Raw genomic sequence first — 20,887 nt, 5'->3', positions numbered from 1 at the left:
GAATGAATGAATGAATGAATGAATGAATGAATGAATTCACAGGGACACTAATTTCATTACGAGTTGGTCAAGAGAGAGCAGTAGCAGCTGTTGATAGCTTTGCCGGAAGTGACACCAACTCCCTCCAGCCAATGGGAATGCTCCGGTCTGGTGACGTCAGTTCCCTTCGCCAATGGGCGACGCATGGCCAATGTCTAGCGACGGGTGACTTGGGAGTACTCTCGGAGTAAAGGTGGCAGGTGGTCCTCCGAGAGTATTCCCGGGAGTATGGCGTCGGGGTCCTACTCAACCGGCCCCAATGGCTTCCGCAGAGGTGCAGAAGTGGATGTGCATCGACCTGGTCAACAGCGACAGCGCCGTGGTGGCCGGGCCGCGAGTGACCGACTTCCCCACAGTGCCGGACGTCAAGTACGAGAAGCTCACGCAGTCCATAGCCCGGGTGACGCACGTCTACTCCGAGGGCTACGAACTCATGGTGAGCGCGGTGTTTGTCACACTTTGTTGGCGCTTTGGACGAAGCAGCAAGGTTCATTACCTGTACTGCACTTACCAGGTCGAAAGTCAAATATGTGGCGGCAGTTTGGGATCCCCACAATTAAAGGATATAACTCGATTGGAGAGAGTACAGAGGAAATCCGTTCGATTTATATTCAGAAAATCTAAACGGTATGATTCTCCTTCACTGCACGGCTTTCGTGCACTAGAAGCGCGAAGAAATATTAATAGGGTTTTATTTTTTCAGAAAATTATTACTGGTAAATTAAAAATAGATTCACTTGATTGCATAAAGCTATCTACTGCGCTAACAAGTGGACACACTCACAATCATTCCTTAGTCCCAATTCTTGTGCGCACGGAAGTGTATGAACACAATTTCTTCCTGAGAAATATCGCAGATTGGAATTCTGTGCTGGTAACAGCGATTGCTTCTAATGACTTTCCAAAGCAGCTTAAATATTTTTTTTCTGCTTGAAACTTGAAATATATCAAATTATAAGCCCGCCAGTATGTCCTTTGTTCCGAAAATAACCATGAGTTAATGATCCTCCTAGCGGAAGTAACGATAAGTAAATAGACTAGACTTGATATGTATTGGCAAAGCAAAGATGTGGTGGTCTGTTACGGCAACACAATACAGTTCATTCAAAGGAAAACGTATTAAGGGCCGCATAAAGTCAGGTAGGGAGATGAGACGAAGGAATTTTTGGATGCTGAGTTGGCGCTGTTGGCTTTGTTTTGCTGTGGGCGCGTAGTCTGACTTTCGGTATAGATGATATCTGTGGAAATACACCACACGGATTAAAGTAGGTTCACGTCTTCGTGTGCGAACATCTTCGTCTCCAGATTAGACATTTTTCTCTGCGCGCAGGTGCCGCCAAATGCGACGATACAGGTGACGTGCTCTCAAGTGAAGATCCGAAGTCCGACGTTCAACTGCTCCCATGACTACCTCATGATCAACAGTGAAAGGTATAGCTATTATAACTGCTTCCGTACGTGATGCCATGCGTCATTTCTCTACTCAACTAACCCCAAATCTCATGTACGACTCGCTGAATTTGAAATGTGAATTTGTTCGTAATGAGACAACTTAACGTGAGAACCCTGTCGAAAAACAAAGAAAAAATTTTTCTGCCGTCACAACAGATTTGTCAAATATTTTTGACCATGAATTTGTAGCAACCACACAAATTCTTTTAGTACCAGCAAAATTTTCTCTAGCACAGTTGAACCTCGTTATAACCAAATGGTTTATTACGAAATAAAGTATATAACGAATGAATGACGGTTCACCTTTGAATCTCGGTCAACACGGGCTATAACAAATTTACGGCTATAGTGAAGTAATCGCCGGGCCCCTTCAATTTTCTATAACGAAGTTCAACTGTATTAGGTTACCCCTAGTCGTAGTGACAGAACTACAGAAACATACTGGAGAAAAATACTTCAGTACTATAGGAAAATACTACAATACTACAGAAAAACTTTCAGTTTCAGCAAAATGACAAAGCGTTCTTTTGTATTTGACAAAATTTTGTCGTTTTTTTTTCGCACTTGGAACTGCGCCCTGAGTACGACAATGCCTGCGCATAGACTTTAAAATAACGAGTCATACAGCTCCAACATGTCCGCAAACATCACCTTTTGAAAGACAGTGAACTTGAACGCATCACTAAGGCTTGCACGCGTTGGTTTTTCGCTGATGCAGCGGTGACATACGGTAGTTAGATGATACAGTGTTCTCTAGGAGGTATTTCCTTTTGTTCTAAAAAATCTCACGGCTTTGTTTGGGTTTAAAATTTACGCCAGCATAGAAGTACTTACATGTCATCAACTTTATCATGGGCACAGGCGAAAGTCGGCGGCCCTGAAATTAAACTGCAAAATAAAAGCGCTCAACTTCCAAACATCCAAATGTACAAACGCAGGGCAAATTGCAGAGCGCGTGTTCACATTTTAGTCAAGTTTCGACCCAAAAAACAAGGCAAAGTGAACTGCTCTTGAAAAAGGAAAAAAAGATCGCTGATAAAAAAAAAAAAGGTCGTTTGAAGGGTTCCTCGGGTGCTTAAAAGTTCTCAAGCTGAGCATGAGCGCACGTCCGAAGTTAATAGATAATTTAAATGGCGGTCTTGTAGTAAGTTTTGAACAGTTGCGAGCCACGAGGCCCGACGTGCACTCGTAAGAGCTTTACTATCACCTCACTAGAGGCGACGTGCGAATAACGCCTTCTTTTGTTATGCCGTCCAAAGCAGCTGCAAGGGTTCTGACGCACTGAGAGCATCGGCGTGCCTTTGAGAGCCGAACCGACGGAGTTTGATCCAGCTCTGTGCAAGGCTGCGCAAATGGGAGATTATTGTGGGTCGCACATTTGCTTTCGCGCGGAATTCGCCGCCCGTGTAGACTAGACGACAGTGAAAACCCGCGGTTTCCTTTCCGTTCGATCCGCGTCAACATGTGTATGTGTCCATACGAAATGAAGATAGCCGCCCGAACCGTGACCGGCTGGGCACTGTGTCCGAAATCGTGTATAAACACCGGATTTACTTCTTAATCGGGGCGGCACGGCTTAGATGTTCGGCATCCACAGAGAGCTCCCTCTAAGCGAAAATAAATACAGTGAGCGCACGCAAGCACGCAGACAATCTGGCGTATACACGGCGAAAGCTTTCTCGTGACGCTCGGCTTCGTTTTTAGGCTTAATTCAGTCGGGTTCGGTAGCCATGCTGGTCAAAGGCTAGGTAGGCTTCTCATGGCTAAAAGATGTGCGAGATTGTTTGCGGAAGTGGAAATGACTGCGCTATGATTGCGGCCGTTGTCATGAAATTGCGTTTCAGGAGCGCAGGAACCGTCACGCTGTTGCTTTTGTTCTGTGAGCATCTGCAGCAGGACAGTGCATCCTTGCTGCCATCTATAACACCCAACGCTCCCTCTGAAAGAGATGAAAAATATGCGGTTCGTTGGGGTTAAATAGAACATTGCCAGCACCCCGTTGAAGGGCAGTGACTCAGACACATTAACTTGACAGGTAGAGCTGCATTCTTTACTGAACGGTGCCAAGCAGCACACAATTATAGTTATTGACAACAAATATGAGGTGCCTTATACTGTTCCTAGGTACAGCCTTAGTGTTAATTCATTACAAATGACAGGAACTGTGTACCTTTTATTATCACCGCCATCTGTTGCCTCCACATTTTACAAAATTCCCTGTTCTAATAAGACCATGCTTACCCATGCTAAGTCGCTGGAACCTGTATGCATTATTCGCATTGGTCACTGTACATTGTGTCTCTTTGAGAGCTATTTTTGCGATAATTCCTGAACATGTTCTTGCGCGCTGTACACCTTCCTTCATTTCTGTATAAATTCTTTCCCCACGTATATATTCTTGCTTCAGGACTCACCTCAGAATGGCGTGGTTTAGGTTCTATCCAGTGGAATGGTATAACACGTAGGAATGCTCAAAGACGCTCACGGGATGCATTAAACACAGCTATTGACGTATGAGTGAAAAAAAAAAATAATGAGCTGGCAAATCTAACTAACGACCTCTGTTTTGGCGATTTCTTGAGCCCGCGATATACCACAAATTGCAAACTGAGCGTTTTGCTCCAAGTAGCACTCTTGACGTCATTATGTTAATTGCTTCATTTTATCACGCAGGCGAATGCTTATATTCCTGTTTCAGAGCTGTCGTAACACGCGCATACATGCAGATAAGAATTACGCGAGAAGGAGCCATGGATTCCCGTTTCGACATGGAGCCCCTGAAAAGAAGGGTGACATATTTCTGGCAGTGAGATGTGTGCAGCAAGCTCAAGTTTAAGCAAACAATCCTGATATCACAAGGATTCTTGAAGATAAATAAGGTCAGCTGCACCTAGGAGGCGATGCTCTTTGGAAAGCGTCACTGCATCGTTCGATGTACAGTCGTAAGCAGTGAGAGAGATAACAAAGTTTGAGCACTAATTTATTGGCTTCCCGATAATTATGTGCGACAAGCTCAGTTTTTTTTTTCATTTTAACCAGTAGAATATCGAAAAATTATTCCTAAATTTATTTCAGAAATGACCAGATAATTCTCATTTTTGCCCAAAAAGTATTTTCCTCTCATAATGCTCACGACTGTATGTTTGTGATCCGTAACAGCAAAGAAGTGGCCCAAACCTGGGGGGTCTGTTATAATGACAAACTCTGCGACTGTAAAACCGCAATGTGGCGACACTGAATAAAGGCCTTCACGGTGTGCGGCTAAGTCGGGTGCACCTTTGCGCAGGTTCTGCAACAACAAGTTTCCCCAGGCTCCGTTTACGTTTACATCTGGCAACCCTGGATCTCAAGAGAGCATGATCGTGCTTAAGACGGCCAACCCGCAGCACGCCTCCTACAGCTGTCAACTCCAGGTGATCAAAAGTAAGCGGAAAACGCGGCCATGCAGATTGCTAATAAGGGAAATACTTTTTTTAGCTACGCTGACGCAATAGTCATTACTACCGTGTATAAGAAGCACCGTCATCCTTCCTGAAAGTTTTTTGATAACAATTCAGGTAGCTTTAATAATGAAGTATCTACTCAACCCACGCAGACGCGCCCTTCATAGATCAGCGATTCATGAGCCTAGTCAATAATCACGCTGACTGCAGTGTCCATCAAGGTTCATGTCCAGCAATTTCGGACAAAAGTTTTGAAAATTGAAAAATTGTAAGATACTTTCACGGTAATATTAAAACTAATGGTCCATTCTTCTCATATGTAGAAAAATCTTTCTTTTGAAGTGTTTGCATCGATCGCATCGAACAGTTAAGACTGCCATAGAAAACCAATGGGGGAACGCTTTTGACGATAGCACAAACGTCAATAAATAAAAAAAATCAAGGCTGCCATTGGGTGATCTGCAGATATGCTGATTGTTATAGTGAAATCTTACATTACATAAAAAGATTGCGTTCATAAATGGTTTCCCGTTCGAAAATGCTTTTGCCCAGAATTGCTGGGTATGTAAGCTTTCCGTAGATAAATGAGCGCATAACACATCAGTGCAGCATCACATGTTTGGACACCGCTACCCGCTAGTGCATTTTATCGGTGCCAATCTTTCCTTAACAATCCAAGAGAAATCCCGAGAAACGTCTTGACCCTGTACGCTTGTCGACGCACTTCGTGAGGTTAAAGTTCACTAGCCACTCAAACTAAGTATTCATGTTCCTTGACACTTATTGTAAGATGCGACGGTGCGGCCGAAGTCTTTCCATTGTTCTCTGTTTTATTTTCTTGATCCATCCAAATGTTTGGCGCTGCAAAGATTCTTTCGATGTTTCTGAAAGCCGTAAAATTCTTCCAGGTTTGTAGGATCGTACCCAACAAGGCAAACCCTAATATTAATGAGAGCATTGCGTTATGAAAACGCCAGCGTTCCTTGCTCTTTCGTAAAGAACAAAGACCTTAGCTTTCTTAAAATTGCTGGTAGTTTTCATTTTTGATCATGCATTTAATAACATTTTCATTACATCTAAACGGCAAGTCTAAATTTAATATCCCAGTTCTAAAAATTCGTGTCCCGGAAAACTTACTGTGTCTGTTGGAAAATAAGAAACCAAAGTGAAAAGTTAAAATAAGCAAAAACAATAAGCGACATTCATAACCATGAGCAGAACCGACGTGCTAGCCAGAAGGCTTCTGCCTTTCAAGATGGCAATTTAGGGAGTAGAGGTATAGGGTTGGCCAAAAGTTCCCAGGCTACAGGGTCTGCATTTCAGCGGCATATTCTGCCGCTTATGATAGAATTAAAGGTATCAAGTTTCTCAGAGGTCAGAATGATACTTATCCTATCCTCTATAGAGATTTCGGGGCTTCGGGAGTCTCGTAAATGTCCGACTATAACGCTCGAAAGCAGACCCTGTGGCCTGAGAACTTTTGACCGACCCTGTACTTCGGCGGATACCTACGATTTTTACGTCTGATCGGCTTGGTTTTGTATGCCAACTCCAACAGCCCGATAGACGCAACATGAAGTAGCATTCTTGTGGAAAATATGAATATGAATGCGTCTCGCACACATGACGATGAATGTTGGAGGACAGACCAAAATTCACAAGCAAGCGCATACACATGCGTATGAGCTCATCGTACTGTACCAATATTTATGGTTCAATTTGGGACGTCTAGGCAGGCAAACTATGAAAGCGCATCTGCTCTTTCCAGGGCACCCGAAGCAGATCATTGACCTTATAAAGCATGTCGAGTTTACGCTGGACGTCAGCGGCACGACGCACCGCGAAGAGACAGACTTCGTCATTCTGGTGAGTTAAGGGGCGAGGTGTACGAACCCTTGCTGTCGCATGAAAAATTTTCGCTTGGGACATTGTTATAAAACTCTGGATCGCGCTCTTTAAAATTTGCAGAATGGAATTTCAGAACCCGCCGCGCTGGCTCAGTGGTTAGGGCGCTTGGCTACTGATCCGGAGTTCCCGGGTTCGGACCCGACCGCGGCGGCCGCGTTTCGATGGAGGCGAAACGCAAAAGGCGCCCGTGTGCTGTGCGATGTCAGTGCACGTTAAAGATCCCCAGGTGGTCGAAATTATTCCGGAGCCCTCCACTACGGCACCTCTTTCTTCCTTCCTTCTCTCAGTCCCTCCTTTATCTCTTCCCTTACTGCGCGGTTCAGGTGTAAAACGATATATGAGACAGATACTGCGCCATTTCCTTTCCCCCAAAACCAATGTAAGAATGGCATTTCTGTGACATTAATTCCATTGAAAGGTGTATAGACTGGAAATCGATTCTTTAAAAATTACAAATTAATTAATCGGTAATTAAGCGGTGGTCTCGGGTTCGAACCCCGGACCAGGACGAATTTTCCTTTAACTACGAAGTTTCTGTGGAAGCTGTATAGCTTTCCTTTGTAGCCGTATGGCTGCGCTCGGGTGGATGCCAATGAGTAATTAATTCCTTATTATAATTTCAAAAGCGTTTAGCATTTCCTTGCGCATAATGCTAAAGGATCTAGCAGCATTATCAACCGGGTTAGAAGCATCACCAACAGTACTGTTATTTTTTACAACAATACAGTGTTTTCTTATGCTATTCCGAGGTGCACATAGACATTACCAAGAATCCGCGTGAAGCACTTCTAGTTCCCCTGGCTGCCAATACCTGGCGTATGGATTTGAACATTCAAAAACAGCGCATTGACATCATCCGTGACTTTGAAAGAAGGAGAATGACGACTGGCTGCAGAAGAGGAAGTGATAGTCCGCTAGGCTTAGCGACACTGGCTGAGCGCTGTCCCGAATTTCTGCAATGTATATCCACCTTTGTGAAAGGTGCCAGAAAGGTCCGCTAGGAACAGAGATGACAAAGACACAATAAGGGTTAAAGGAAGGGAGGGAATTCGGCGTGCATCACTGTACTATTGGACGATAAATGTTTCTCAGCCTAAGATTTCTGATGCTATATCCAGAGAAATGTATCTAGAGGCAAGATCCCGTCCATTTCCTTTTCATGACAAGTGTGCATAGTCGTGCACGTACACCTGTTATTAATTCAATGCACATCAACCCCTATCCCTCTTTTCCTTTTGAGGACACATTTGGAACCAGGGTGAGAGAGTTGCTGATGTTATTTAGTGATTCTGCTGTATGTGTGTTTGCAAGTAACACTTCTTAACAGAAAGAAAAAGAACTTACACCATGGCCATGCAGCATGGCCAGGGTCATCGGAACTTTTTTGGAGTTGGGGAGCAAGACTTCCAGTTTTTCTTATTTTTATTTCATTTTATTCAGAATATTAATTAAACGTTCTTAATTATTTATATTTTTATTTTCGCTCTTGAAAGACGTATACGTTCGCGCATATAAAACTTAAATTGAAATGACCAACTTTATAAATATGTGCAAATGAAGAGAGATCGACGGCATTAGAAACGTTTGCATACAGTGCGCTTCAATTCTGCTAGCCATAAACCGACGTCAGTTAACCAATGACTTCTGTTTGGACAAGATTGGCTTAGATTACTCAAAAGAAAGGTTTTATGACAGGCTACGAAGCCAACTAGTTCAGCCCCACTGGTCTTTACATTAATAACGTCTTAGAATTGCAGCGTTTGCAAAAATCTGGACTGAGTGCCAGCAGCTGGAGACTGGGAGGCGGCCCCGCCCCTCCTTTCGACAAATGTTGCGAAGGAGAGGGGGCTACCGCTCCCCTGGATCTCCCTGTTCTGGAGTCCCTAAGAACGGCATTTCAATTTCTGGGTAGAAGAGTGAGTTCTTACTGTGGGCACACAGGTGAGGTTTAACATTGAAAGTAAAGAAAGTATAGATGGAAGGTTTTTTTATTAACTTCAGCGATGTAGCCAAAAAATAGATGAATACTGTTCACACCTGCTTAACCGTTCGCATCCCGCGTGGCGTGCAGGCTCCCAAGAAGTCCTTCGTTGTCATGAGCTGCCCTGTGTTTGAAGTGAGCGACTACTGGCCCTGCAGGCAGAGCTACATTACGGTCGAACTGCAGAGGTATGTCAGACATGCTCCCCGCTCAACTTTCCTTTAAAGTGCGGAAACGCTAATCCACTAGATTTTACTAACAAAACCTGGAGAAACTGCGTTGCCTGCTACGGCCCAGCTTTGACTGCACAAGCTCACTCCCATGTAAGAAAAAAACTTAAGGATGAAAAAATAGCATGGCTATCCTTCTTATTCCTGGCAAATGGCTGCCGCTGAAGTCTGACGTATGTCATGGAAGTGACACATGTGTCAAGGTTGTGTTTGTGTGCGCTCCATCTAGGGGCTAAACAACAAAAAGATGCCGTGTGTCAAAGAAGAAGAGTGCTTAGCGCCGCTAGAGTCCAGCCGTAGTTCCATCATTGTTTATTTTATTTATTTGGAATACTACTTAAAAGGGTTGCTCCAGGGCGGAAACCTACAACAAAAGTGACACGATGGAAAGAAAGAAAAAAAGTAATACAAAACCAAAACCGTTTACAAAGCCATAGAGAAAAGCATTCGTTCCAAAAAGCGTGCAGATTTAAAAGCCAAACAATATGAAAGCTTTAATACACGATTAAACAAAATATAGAAGAAAATGAACAAATACTGACATCAAGAGTGCATGACATGACTCCCATGTCAGTACTACTGCAGCTCAGCGCGTCGAACCAAAGGAGGAATGCGCCACTGTGGAAGACAACATCGGTTGGAAGAAGTCGTCCTGGAATATGCTCGGCCTTTACTGCAATGCGTTTCATGCCTCTTTTATACTTGTAGCAATGCTTAAAAACAAAGGCGGGAGCCCCGTGATTTTCCACTGGTAATTGCTGTTTAGCCACAGCGTTCTCTTGTGGAACCTGCTGCAGGTACTGCCACTTCCCCACTGCGCACAAAGTCGAGATTGAGATCCCCCCGACGAGCACGGCCTCCATCAACGTCAAGCTGGCCTCCTCGCCCAAAGACAGGGTGCAGTGCGTCTTGCACAGGATAGCCGGTGAGCTTTTTTTTTTTTGCCATGACTGGCTGTGCGCAGCCAAAACTTAGTAGGGAAGGTTTCAATAACAGAAAAGTCGCAAGCGGTGCTTATTTAGTAGGCGTTATTTAGCACCTTAAGCAGTAGCTAGAGGTTACGTAACGCAAGTGTGGACGCCGGAAGGGGAGAGATTATGCGGATATCGGAGACGTTAAAGAAGCATTACAAGGTACCACAATGGCACTTTGAAGGTAATTAGGTATTGATTTTGTCAATTTCAGTGAAACGAGAATGCAGAATTGCTAGCACAAAAAAATCCACTTCAGAAACGTTCTCACTGGTTAGTTCTTGAAGAGAAGCTGCCTTGGAACTGGCTGGCACTTAACCAGCAAATGTGATCATAAGGAGAACAGGACCGAGGACACAAGGGCGCCGACGAAGAACAATTACTGCAATCTACTGACTTAGCGTAATTTCTGTACCATCATCAGCCTTCATTCACACTTTCCTTTTCCTCCTCTTCCCTTTCCCCTGTGTGGAGTAGCAGGCCAGGGCCCTGTTACCACCGGCCGACCTCTCCGCCTTTCTTTCATTAAAATTCCCTTTCTTCTTCTGTACGTAAAACATAAACACAAATGTTCCACAAAATCAAAAGAAAGACATTGACAAATATAAGTAAATTCAAAAGGACACCTAATTACATTATGTGTTGGCGACGATGGCAGCAGAAGCTGTTGATGCCTTTACTCGAGTTTTGCACCTGCACACAACCAAGCATCTCTTCGAGCCGGCTAGATGTGTCTGAGCATAGCGACACGGTCGCAGTGATGGTATACATCAAAATGTATAATAGTCACTTCCAATCTGGTGACGAAACTCTCGGCTCTGGAAATTATGTGACTAACGATGCATTTTTTCCTGATGAGGCTTCTAATGCTGTCACATTAATAGATCGAAAGATAAAATAACGTTTATGCAGCAAACATTAGCATCTGTACTTGTTCGTCTTTATTTGTCGTGGTGTTGCATAAGACGCAACTCTATTAGAGAAGAAGCATATTGGCTTCATCAAATTGTTTTCTTCAGCATCAGACGACATTTATTCAATGTGTGCGGTGTCGTTGTTTTTGTGCTTTTTAGGGAAGAAAACAGCCTGTGTCGAATCACCAAACACTCCAACTTACGTGGGAGCTCCTGAACAACAAGGTAATCATTTTTACCACCCTTTTCTACCCTCCCCTGGATCATGTTGTTATAGCAGTCTATGAGCTGTAACATCGTTTGTCTGGTTACTGGAAAGGAGAAAATATTTCTCGCGAAAGTGGGACTGGATTTTTTTTTCGTACAATATTTCAGCGAGGTCATTAAACACCGTTAGCGTGCGCCGACTACATACTAACATTACATTGATCCAAGTTCACTCAGCCTCGGCGCTTTACAGTAGCGTACGAATAATTGAATAACCTTATATAGAGCTTTCCGTTGCAGTTAAGTTACACACATCTTTATTGTAGAATGATTTCTGAAGTAACTTTAATATACAGAAAACCAAGTCGAAAAGTCAACAGAATGACGCCCAAAATACCACAAAATGTTTTATCGTTTTGTCACAGCGACCAATTTTTCATACAGGATTGTAGTATTGCAGTACTGTAGTATATTCTGTAGTATTTTGTACATTACCACAGTACTGTAGTGTGCAGTACTACTGTACTGCGCTGACAGAACTATGGTACTTTTGTAGTAATGTAGTTCTGACACTACGACAACGGACAGCACAATACAACAAAAAATTCTGTTCTTATAATACGTGCATGGCCAACTACAACACAAAAAAAACTGTTCTGACAACAAAAAAAATTCTGTCGAGTTTTTTTTTTTTTTTGCTGGGAAATGTCTCGCCAACCTGCACAGAAGCAGAACAGTACAGCAGGTCTCCCGGCGCGCTATTTTCATACCCGGGAAGTCGGCTCAGTTCAATTTTCCGCACGAAGCGAGTTTTCCGCGTTGACTTCCTCCAACACCGGCAGATGCCGGCACCAGTACCGCCAGCCTAGTTAGCCGGCTATATGGAGCTCAATATTCAAGACTATGTCGCTCAAAAGACCGGAACATTTGAGCAGATAACTCTGAGTTAGATAGCTATTCTTGTGTTCTCTCTTTTGTGCTAAAGACTAACTCGGCAGCATAATCAAAACTTTTATATCTAGTAATTTGCGCGACTAACGCGCGTTATGCGCTGAAAAAGTGTTTTTGTTAAGTCGATTGAAGTCAAGTACTGAAAGAATAAGATTTTCTTTTCACAGACATAAGTATTCTACTCAACTGCTCAGCATTTCGTTCTTTTGATTCGTTCTATTTGGCTGCAGCTCAGATCTGCGTCAACATGGTGGCCAGTCCCATCGTGAAAATTGTCTCGCCATTCAGAGACGATATGGAAACTGAAATGGACATGACCGTCCGCTACGATATCATGGTAAGCAAAGAACAGCGTGCAGTTGTAAAGCGTCTTTTTTGTTGCACATGTGATGACACGTAAGGCATATAGAAGCGCCATTTCTGATAACTGTTTATTCAGTTATTGGAGTGAGGTTGCGAAAAATAATATGCAAAACGAGGTCTCGTAGTCTGTGACTGTATCGGCACCTCCGAACATTGTCGTATAAAACTAAATACAATCAAAGCAGTGAGAGAAAAGAAATGAAAAAAGTAGAAAAATATGAGCAGTTTAATAAATAAAACAATTGACCTAGCTCAGAGAGGTGGTTCTCAATTCAGGATGCAATTCATTCACAGCATGGGCAGTAGTAAAAAACTGATTAATACGACAAATGGAAAGAGACATAGGTGAACTTCTTTAGGGATTCAGTTTCACTTTAAAAAAAAGAACGAGCCTGTTCCTAAATGCATGTGGGTTTAAGAAACATTTCATTTCGAAGTAGGTGGTAGCGATATCCAGAACGAAATAGCCGAATAAAAAGTAGCGTGTTCGTCATAACACGTATCAACTTAAAGTGGAATGCAATTTCCATTCAAATAAACTTATTATTAATAATTTTTTCTAGGAACGATTTAGGAATAATGGGAAGTAAGAGCTATTTATTGCTTTTGCTATTAAAGTGCAGTCCATGGAAAACTGGACTCATTTTTACCAAATGCCAACCTCAAACACACCCACTACGTTACCCATATAGACACCAACCCCCATGCCAAATACCATTCTCACGCACAGAGCACGGTCGGCAGCGGGCAAGTTGTACTCTACCTAAACTAATAAACTACTTTGATCAACTAGGTATCGATGTATTGACACTAAATAATCGGCTCCTAACAGAATTATTCTTGTAGGTAATATGCATCACATTTCACTAGACAAAAATGAATGAAATATTCAATTACAAATGCAATCGTGTTTTTTTGTGTCTCTTGTGTACAGCATGCATCTGCCTTCCAAGATTTACATATTTGATAACCATGTGCTATTTCGACACAGTTTTCTGTTACAACATATGTTATCATAAATGACAGATATGAGTGGTATTTCTGTTTTTGTAGCTCTTGATCAGCATCGATTACATGTTTTTTTTCTGTTATTATCAGTGTGTGTGTGCATGCACGTTCTTTACATGTACTATAGCCTGTCACTGCTCGAGGGGCGGACGGGGCTTCTGTCAAGCTGCGAAACTTGCAGCTTTTTCTCCGCCGCCCTTTTTCACCACCTGTACACTTTGTTGGTGAAATAAATGCTCATTGATTGATTGCTTGGATGATTGATTGATTGATTTTTACATAGCCAAACCAAGACAACATTTACCTTGTTAGTTGACCATTAGAATGTTGTTGGCCCCAAATAAACCTCTAGTGCTACCATTGTGTGGGCTGAATGTTAAGACCCTAAATGCGTTTTTTGTATTACTTCATTAAAGAGCAGAGATTGGTTGCAGAGCAGATTTTCGCCTGGTTCAACGAGGTTAGCTGCGTGGTCTTCCAAGTGAGCAGACGGCACAAAGAATCTCCAGGAGGAAGGGGAAGGGAGTGGACAAAGGGACAGGACAAGGGAAAAGACTGTATTCCAGATTTAAATAGGGAGCAGGGCAGTTCTGATAAGCGGGCTGAGAACGGAGTCTGAAAAAAAAAAAGAGTTGGGCAGGTGTAATGATGTACTTGTTTGTATTTTTGGAATAGCGTGTGCTCGGTTTAGCTGACGAAGTGTATGGGGAAGGAGACGTTAAAGATTATTTCACAGACTGTGCAGTCGGGGACAAAAGTCTCTAGACCGCGTGTTTCGTTAAGGAAGTCGATATCTCTCTTATTAGCAGACGGATGGAGACCACCCTTGTGGAGGGGAAATAACAGGATTTGGACTTTCATTTCCAAAAGAGTGATCTCGAGTCGGCTTCTAATAAGAGATATATCGTTTTCGTTCACGGAGCATACAGTGCGGGGACTTTTGCCCCAGATGCACATGAGCTTCTTAAACCATGATTACGGTCACTGCATTTCACGCGCTTTTAGACACCTGGCATCCTTGGCGGGACACAGGGCTGCTTACGCTTTCCGAGCTTTCAGTGCAGCCTGTGACGCCATACCTGACCTCATTGCAAAAACTCTGACTAGCGAATTCCGACCGGTAATTTTTGTGGTAAGCGTGCCCTAGATATGACATAATTTATCGACTTGGCTTGGCTTGCTTCATCACTATGGCTTAGCCACGATAATGAGCACTCTTTAGACAGAAACGCTCGGACGGATATGACCAATGTAAAGTTGCAAATGGGCCTAGTTGGTTCATATTTAATTTCATTCGCACGCAACTCACAGGAACGAACACTGGGCGCATGCAAGCATCACAAACACCCTGTCTGTGTGCGCCCTGTCTGTGTGTGTGTGTGATGCTTGCGCCCAGTGTTGTTCGTTCCTATGAGTATCGGGCTAATGAAGTTAGGTATTACCAGCACGTTCAGTATAATATCACACCACATGATTACATCACACGAATGCTTATGGAGTTAGCTGGGAGTTTGCTCCAATACGTGTTTCAATATCAAGCGAAGTTTCTGGCGCATGGCCGTATGGCCTTTGTACTGTACGTCTGCTCCAGCATGAAAAGGGTACCGACGTCCACCTTAATATTCCCTCAACAACGTGACACAATCACTTTTACGCCTGTTTAGAATTTAACTCAATCAGAAGACAGCAGTAAAAATGTTATGCTTGAATGCATCGCCCGCCACCTCCCACAGAGCGTCCCCCACATGGTCCACTACCTGTGGTGCAACGACTTCAGGCTGGACACGGATTGTTCCAAGGAGAGGCTCCACTGGTTCAACTACAACGACAGGCAAGGCCCAATATTACCTGTGTTACAGGACTCAATACCAGTAATTGCAGGACACATTTATGTGCTGCCAAGTAAGCGCCGTTCCTGGTAACCGCTTCAGTTACCTAATGATTCATCACGCAACAATCGTCTTGAGTGCATATAGCGAAGCGGCCATTAATTTTTAATACCTTGATGCATAGTGCGTTTTGGGATAGGAACAAACTTTCCCAATGATTTTTGAAGGAAAACTGCGCTAACTTCAAGCTTCGACAAGAAGAAAGAAAGAGTGCGAGTACAAACGACGTCACACGAAGTCACACAATTCTGACGTCACAGTACGTCGGAAGCTTTAGCTCCTAGGAACGCGAACCTTATGAAAGATCAGTCTGTCACTCATTGCTTGCACAGATAGCTGTGAGCTAGCTCGGAGTCGGAAGGATGTAACCGTGCGCTGGCATTTCAATACTATTCATTTCCGCAGTAGGCAGTCTGCGATGAAGTTTTCTGTGTGGATCACAGTGGCATAGCGAAAGTAGCACACATTTTTTAAGCAGACCCATAGAGTACCTTTCCACACCACTTGCCTTCTGCGCTTTTATAGGCATGGACTTCTGCGCTGTGTCGTAGCCGCAAGTGACGTGCGTCAGCTAAATGGGCTACGTCGAGAGCGCCTATAGGCAAGAAATCTTGTCAACCAAGCGCGGAACTCTAATCGTTCAGGATGTGCTATCCTATGTATCGCGGCCCAAGCAGCCGACGGCACAAGTACAGCTTTCTTGGGCAAAAATTTTGATAATTAGAAAATTGTATATTGAAGACAATATTTAAGTAATACTACAGAGAAAGAGGGGGGATTAGACTTTATTTCAGGTGCCAAATTAGGCGCCCAGAACACTTGTAGCCTGGCGGAACGCAGTGCATCCATGGTTGCAGCGGTGCGCTAACTTCTTAGTGCGCTGTACACGAATCACTAACGGTTCAGTGATGCTCTTCATCGTATCCACCATTACACAAGGAAAATGTCCTGCAATCCAGAAGCATTCCCATTGCAGATGCCTTAGCAGATGCAGATGAGATGCCTTTGCCTTGCAGTAAAAACAGCTTGGCTAGTGAGAACGGCGATAGTAAAGAGCACATGAAGGTTGCTTGTGACCCCGAGCGCGCATATTCGCCCTGAGCATTGGCTGAACAAACACCTTCGCAGGCTGTGCGGCCACTCGCGCCCCCGTGACTTCACCTACTCGTACGGCTCGGTCGAAGAGAGGGCCACCTACAGCCTGACCTACAAGAAGCAGCGCGGTGTGCGCCAGGGACACTTCTCCTGCTTCCTCTACCGGGAGCCGCAGACGAAAGGTGAGGCGGGCCACGTTTCACGCTGACGCCACGCAGTACGGAGGGATATATATTAAAGCGAAACGCGGACAAGCTTGCGTGGCTCCCTGGTCCGAAATACCCAAATTGCGTGCACTATATAATAGCGCCGCTTTCTTGCTAAAGCTGTACTGCTCTGTAGCTGTCATTATTCCCGTTAGGAAGAAGTAGATTCTTCGGGGCGGGCAGGACCTTTGTCAAGCTTGCGAACTTTTAGTCCTGGCTCCTTTTCTATTAGATAGAAAATAAATCGGTTGGTTGATTGATTGATTGATTGATTGATTGATTGATTGATTGATTGATTGATTGATTGATTGATTGATTGATTGATTGATGTTCACGACGGCGCGTACGCTGCCGCTTCGAAGTTAACGTTTCATTTCATCAGGCCTACACGCTAGTTACCTGCCTTAGGACGCAGCCAGAAAGAGTTCAGAGCGTACAGGGTTGCCGTGCAGAAACGGTGTACCGGTAGGATTCTGACCTCTTTTTTGTTCAATAAATACGTAACACAACAACAAAGTGTAGCTAGTGCGTTCGCTAAATAAAGGGTCAATGTGTCAAGCGTTTTCTCTTGCTCTTTTTTATTTCCTTTTGTTCCTCTTAGTGATGTTCACATGGCGTTTTGAAGGGACTCTTCTCTTATCAGGACGATGTGGTGTGCAGAACTTTGTATAGCTAGCTGCTGCAGCCCAGCCTTTTGATTACAGGGAGCAAGCACTTACGTCACAGTGGCCGTCGTATTGTGGAGTATTTAACACGGCGAAAGGCTGCCGGTGTATCTGCTATGAGGAAGCCACCCACGCTACCACTCCAAATAACTTTTCTCCTCCTCCTCCTCCTCCTCCTCCTCCTCCTCCTCCTCCTCCTCCTCCTCCTCCTGCCCCGGCTAGCACTACTGAAGCTGAGCTCTGTGCCACACAACGTTGCCCATGACGTCAGGTTACAGCCTCCTAAAGCGAACAACGGAATAAGCAGTTAGCTGGAAATAACAAAAAAGGATGCCGTGTGAAGCTGGCATATTTATTTTTAGCGGTGAAATACAAAACTTCTATATCAAACGAACCGTATTCTTTCTAGAAAACTTTCGCTCTCTTCAATCGATATTTTGGCTTTGCTCCTCTCTTGCGCCGGCTGTATGTTTCATTTTCTCTTCTTTGTCTTAATTAGGAAGCTTTTGAAGACCTGAGTTTGCTCTTTAAACACTTGTGCACCGAGCGGAACGATTTTCTTTTGCCATGTCCATGAAATTGCACTAAGTTTTGAATAGGTTTCAGGTACATACACATTGGATTTGTTCTCCAAGAACTCAGCCACCATTGAGAAACACCCCACGAGGAGGATTTTCCCTCACGAATCGCAAGTCATCACCTACTACGTGCTGGTACGTTCATTCGTCTGCGCACTTCGATGAAAGTGTCTCGCTCGCGATAAAACGGATTGAAAAAATGCTGCAAACCTTTACGGAGTATTGCATATCAAAGAAGCCAAGAGTCATCAAAAATAAGGAGAGCATTGGGTTTTCATCTTTTTCAAAAGTTCTGGTGTTAATCAATTGGAAATGAATAGTGTAATTATTTTATAGCTGAAAAGTAATTGAATAGAAATTAGAAAAGTTTGTCGTGTTCAGTGCTGGGACACAATTGCACAGGACGCGCCAATCAGTACAAGGAGGTAGATTCACAAATTCGATGTTCTTCTATTTATTCATAATTTCCAAGTCATTTCACTCTACCATAATATTAACGACCATATCGCCCAGCTACTTGTCTTACTTATGCCACAACCTTTTCATAAACATTTAAGACTCTACTGATTACATGTTTAAGAGAAATGTTTTCCCACGTGTACATGAATCATCGGCTGATTTTGTTTATCGGCATGTAGTTCTTGTGCTGTCTTTTTCTCAGTTCAGAGTTAATAAGCTAAAATTGAATTTTGTCGCATGTATTTCGATTTTTTTGGGTCATGCTGACAAGTTTATAAGTTTATGCATGATTCCAAGAGAATGCAAGCGTAGCAGGGGGCGGCAGAAAGTTAGGTGGGCGGATGAGATTAAGCAGTTCGCAGGCAAACGGTGGGCGCATGTGACAAAGGACAAGGTTAATTGAAGAGACATCGGAGAGGCCTTCACCGTGCAGTGGGCGTAGTCAGGCTGACGACGATGATGATATTGACACAGAGCTCAACAGTCGGTACTAGTCGATGCGTCGCTTACGTGGGTATAGTCAACTGACATCTATTATATTGTTTTCGTTGTAGTGCGTGGGGCTGCAATATGCCAGTAAATTTTCTCATGTAATTTGCCCAAATCACAGTAAGCTTCGTGTTCACTTCCTTGCACTGTCCGTTATGCTTTTCTGAAAGTTAAAAGCAAATGATTCCCAACTATACCGCTTGCAAATGCTTGTAGGCACCGCCTGACTCTGAGGTCGTCGTCACCTGCTCGGTCTTCAACATCCAGTCGGGACAAGACTGCTCAAACAGCTACTTGAAGATCAACGACAGACAGTGAGTGCACCTCTATGATTCTGTAAAGCAGAGAACAATCTGACTGAGCGAAGTGTTGCAGATATACTCAACACGAACCTTTCGCAACAACAAAAAAAAAATCACATCTTAGCAGTAGGACTAGGTGCAGATATTGTGATCACATTCCTAAAAAAAATATTGCATTAGTCACAGCTTTGTCGTCAGCTTTGTCAACTAGCCCGATCAACTACGCTTGCAAGCTTTGTCGGTGTTAATCAGAAAACTGCAGTTGCAGGAGTGCACATGCATAGAATTTCGGAGTTAGTGCGCGATTTCCTGTCTCGCCTATTATCCGTGTTTGCTGCGCTACTGTGAATCAAGAATATCTACCTACTCGCCCAACTTTCTTCACTTATCGATTTCTTAACCTCAGAACTTTCTGACTGCAATAATAATATATTTTGTTTCCAGTGAGCTAACATCTCAGCAGCGCAATGTCAGAATAACGCAGAACGTTTTCTGTTGCGTACCTAAGGCTAATAACGAACAAGATGTTAGATTGCCCCACAACATCTTCACTCGTTCATGATTAATCTGCGCGAAAGAACGGGGACAGAGACAGGAAACAGATGCACACACAGAGCGTTCTTTCGCGAAGTTTAATCATGAACGAGAAGCACCACACAGCCCGCAAAAAATTTTCACTTGGTTTTCAAAAAATCGCACATTATCTAATAACTGGTTAGAATACCACCTGTGACGTGTTTTTCTTTCTTTTTTCGAAATGCATATATATATATATATATATATATATATATATATATATATATATATATATATATATATATATATATATATATATATATATATATATATATATATATATATATATATATATATATATATATATATATATATATATATATATATATATATATATATAGTTATATTACATCTCAGCTGAGTAAATTCCAGACGTAGCAGCGCTTGATGTAGGGCTAGTTCATATTTTGACACAAAATAACACTACAGACAAGATAAAGAAGAACACGGACGGTACTTCTGAGCTTTCAACTTTTATGTGCGAACGACGGAAAGGGGGCACATGACCATTACAGACGGCCAAAAGACCAAAAAAAAAATCATATGAATGCATTTGTGCGGAGAACAAGAGCAGAAAATAATGTGACAAGCATGAAAACCTCAACGCAAACAGGCAACGAAAACAGCAACAAAAGCCGCGAAGATCCTATGAGGAGAAAAGCTGAGTGAAAGAACTAGCAACAGAGCGAGGATAATCTGCAGGGAATCAAGACTACACAACACAACGAAAACAACTTCTCATAAGGTCGCAGACGAAGAGGGGACGAAGATATGTTAACCAGAAGAATGTTCCAGTTGGCTACCCTGCAATGGGGAAGAAGGATGAGGGGATATAAAAGGGAAAGAGGGAAGGGGGTGAAGAACACAATCACAATCTGTCGTACAAGCACGGCACCCTCCGGTAATGCAACGCAACAGTGTTTTGTAGGCCTTGGGGGCCGTCGATTGCTGCGGTCACAGACGGATGATCTTACCCTACGTCGGAAGACCAGGATTGAGGCCGTCCAGAACACAGCTCCGCGCACGTATTTCGGCGCTAAATACAGGAATTAATTTTTAACAGCGAAAGGAAGGCACAGAAAGAGACAGTCTCTTCCTATGTGGAGCACCAACTCGCCTAGTCTGCCGTCCTTCTACAGGTAAATACAAGGCACTCACAAA

The 20,887-nt window shown here is 43.4% G+C and overlaps 1 protein-coding gene across 1 annotated transcript in view; it reads left to right on the top strand.

The window, feature by feature from the left end:
* Positions 1–20,887, top strand: part of LOC144106527 (uncharacterized) — a 105,421-nt gene that overhangs the window by 67,077 nt on the left and 17,457 nt on the right. Inside the window, exons 4-15 of the mRNA XM_077639374.1 lie at positions 312–475; positions 1,370–1,470; positions 4,778–4,914; positions 6,703–6,800; positions 8,914–9,011; positions 9,851–9,978; positions 11,098–11,163; positions 12,327–12,433; positions 15,201–15,298; positions 16,485–16,633; positions 17,929–18,035; positions 19,065–19,162. Of these exons, the coding sequence (XP_077495500.1) occupies positions 312–475; positions 1,370–1,470; positions 4,778–4,914; positions 6,703–6,800; positions 8,914–9,011; positions 9,851–9,978; positions 11,098–11,163; positions 12,327–12,433; positions 15,201–15,298; positions 16,485–16,633; positions 17,929–18,035; positions 19,065–19,162 (1,351 nt within the window). The remainder of the gene's footprint in view (positions 1–311; positions 476–1,369; positions 1,471–4,777; positions 4,915–6,702; positions 6,801–8,913; positions 9,012–9,850; positions 9,979–11,097; positions 11,164–12,326; positions 12,434–15,200; positions 15,299–16,484; positions 16,634–17,928; positions 18,036–19,064; positions 19,163–20,887) is intronic.

Source organism: Amblyomma americanum, chromosome 10 (assembly GCF_052857255.1).
Source record: "Amblyomma americanum isolate KBUSLIRL-KWMA chromosome 10, ASM5285725v1, whole genome shotgun sequence".
Lineage (NCBI taxonomy): Eukaryota > Metazoa > Arthropoda > Arachnida > Ixodida > Ixodidae > Amblyomma > Amblyomma americanum.
This window is presented reverse-complemented; position numbering and strand designations above follow the sequence as displayed.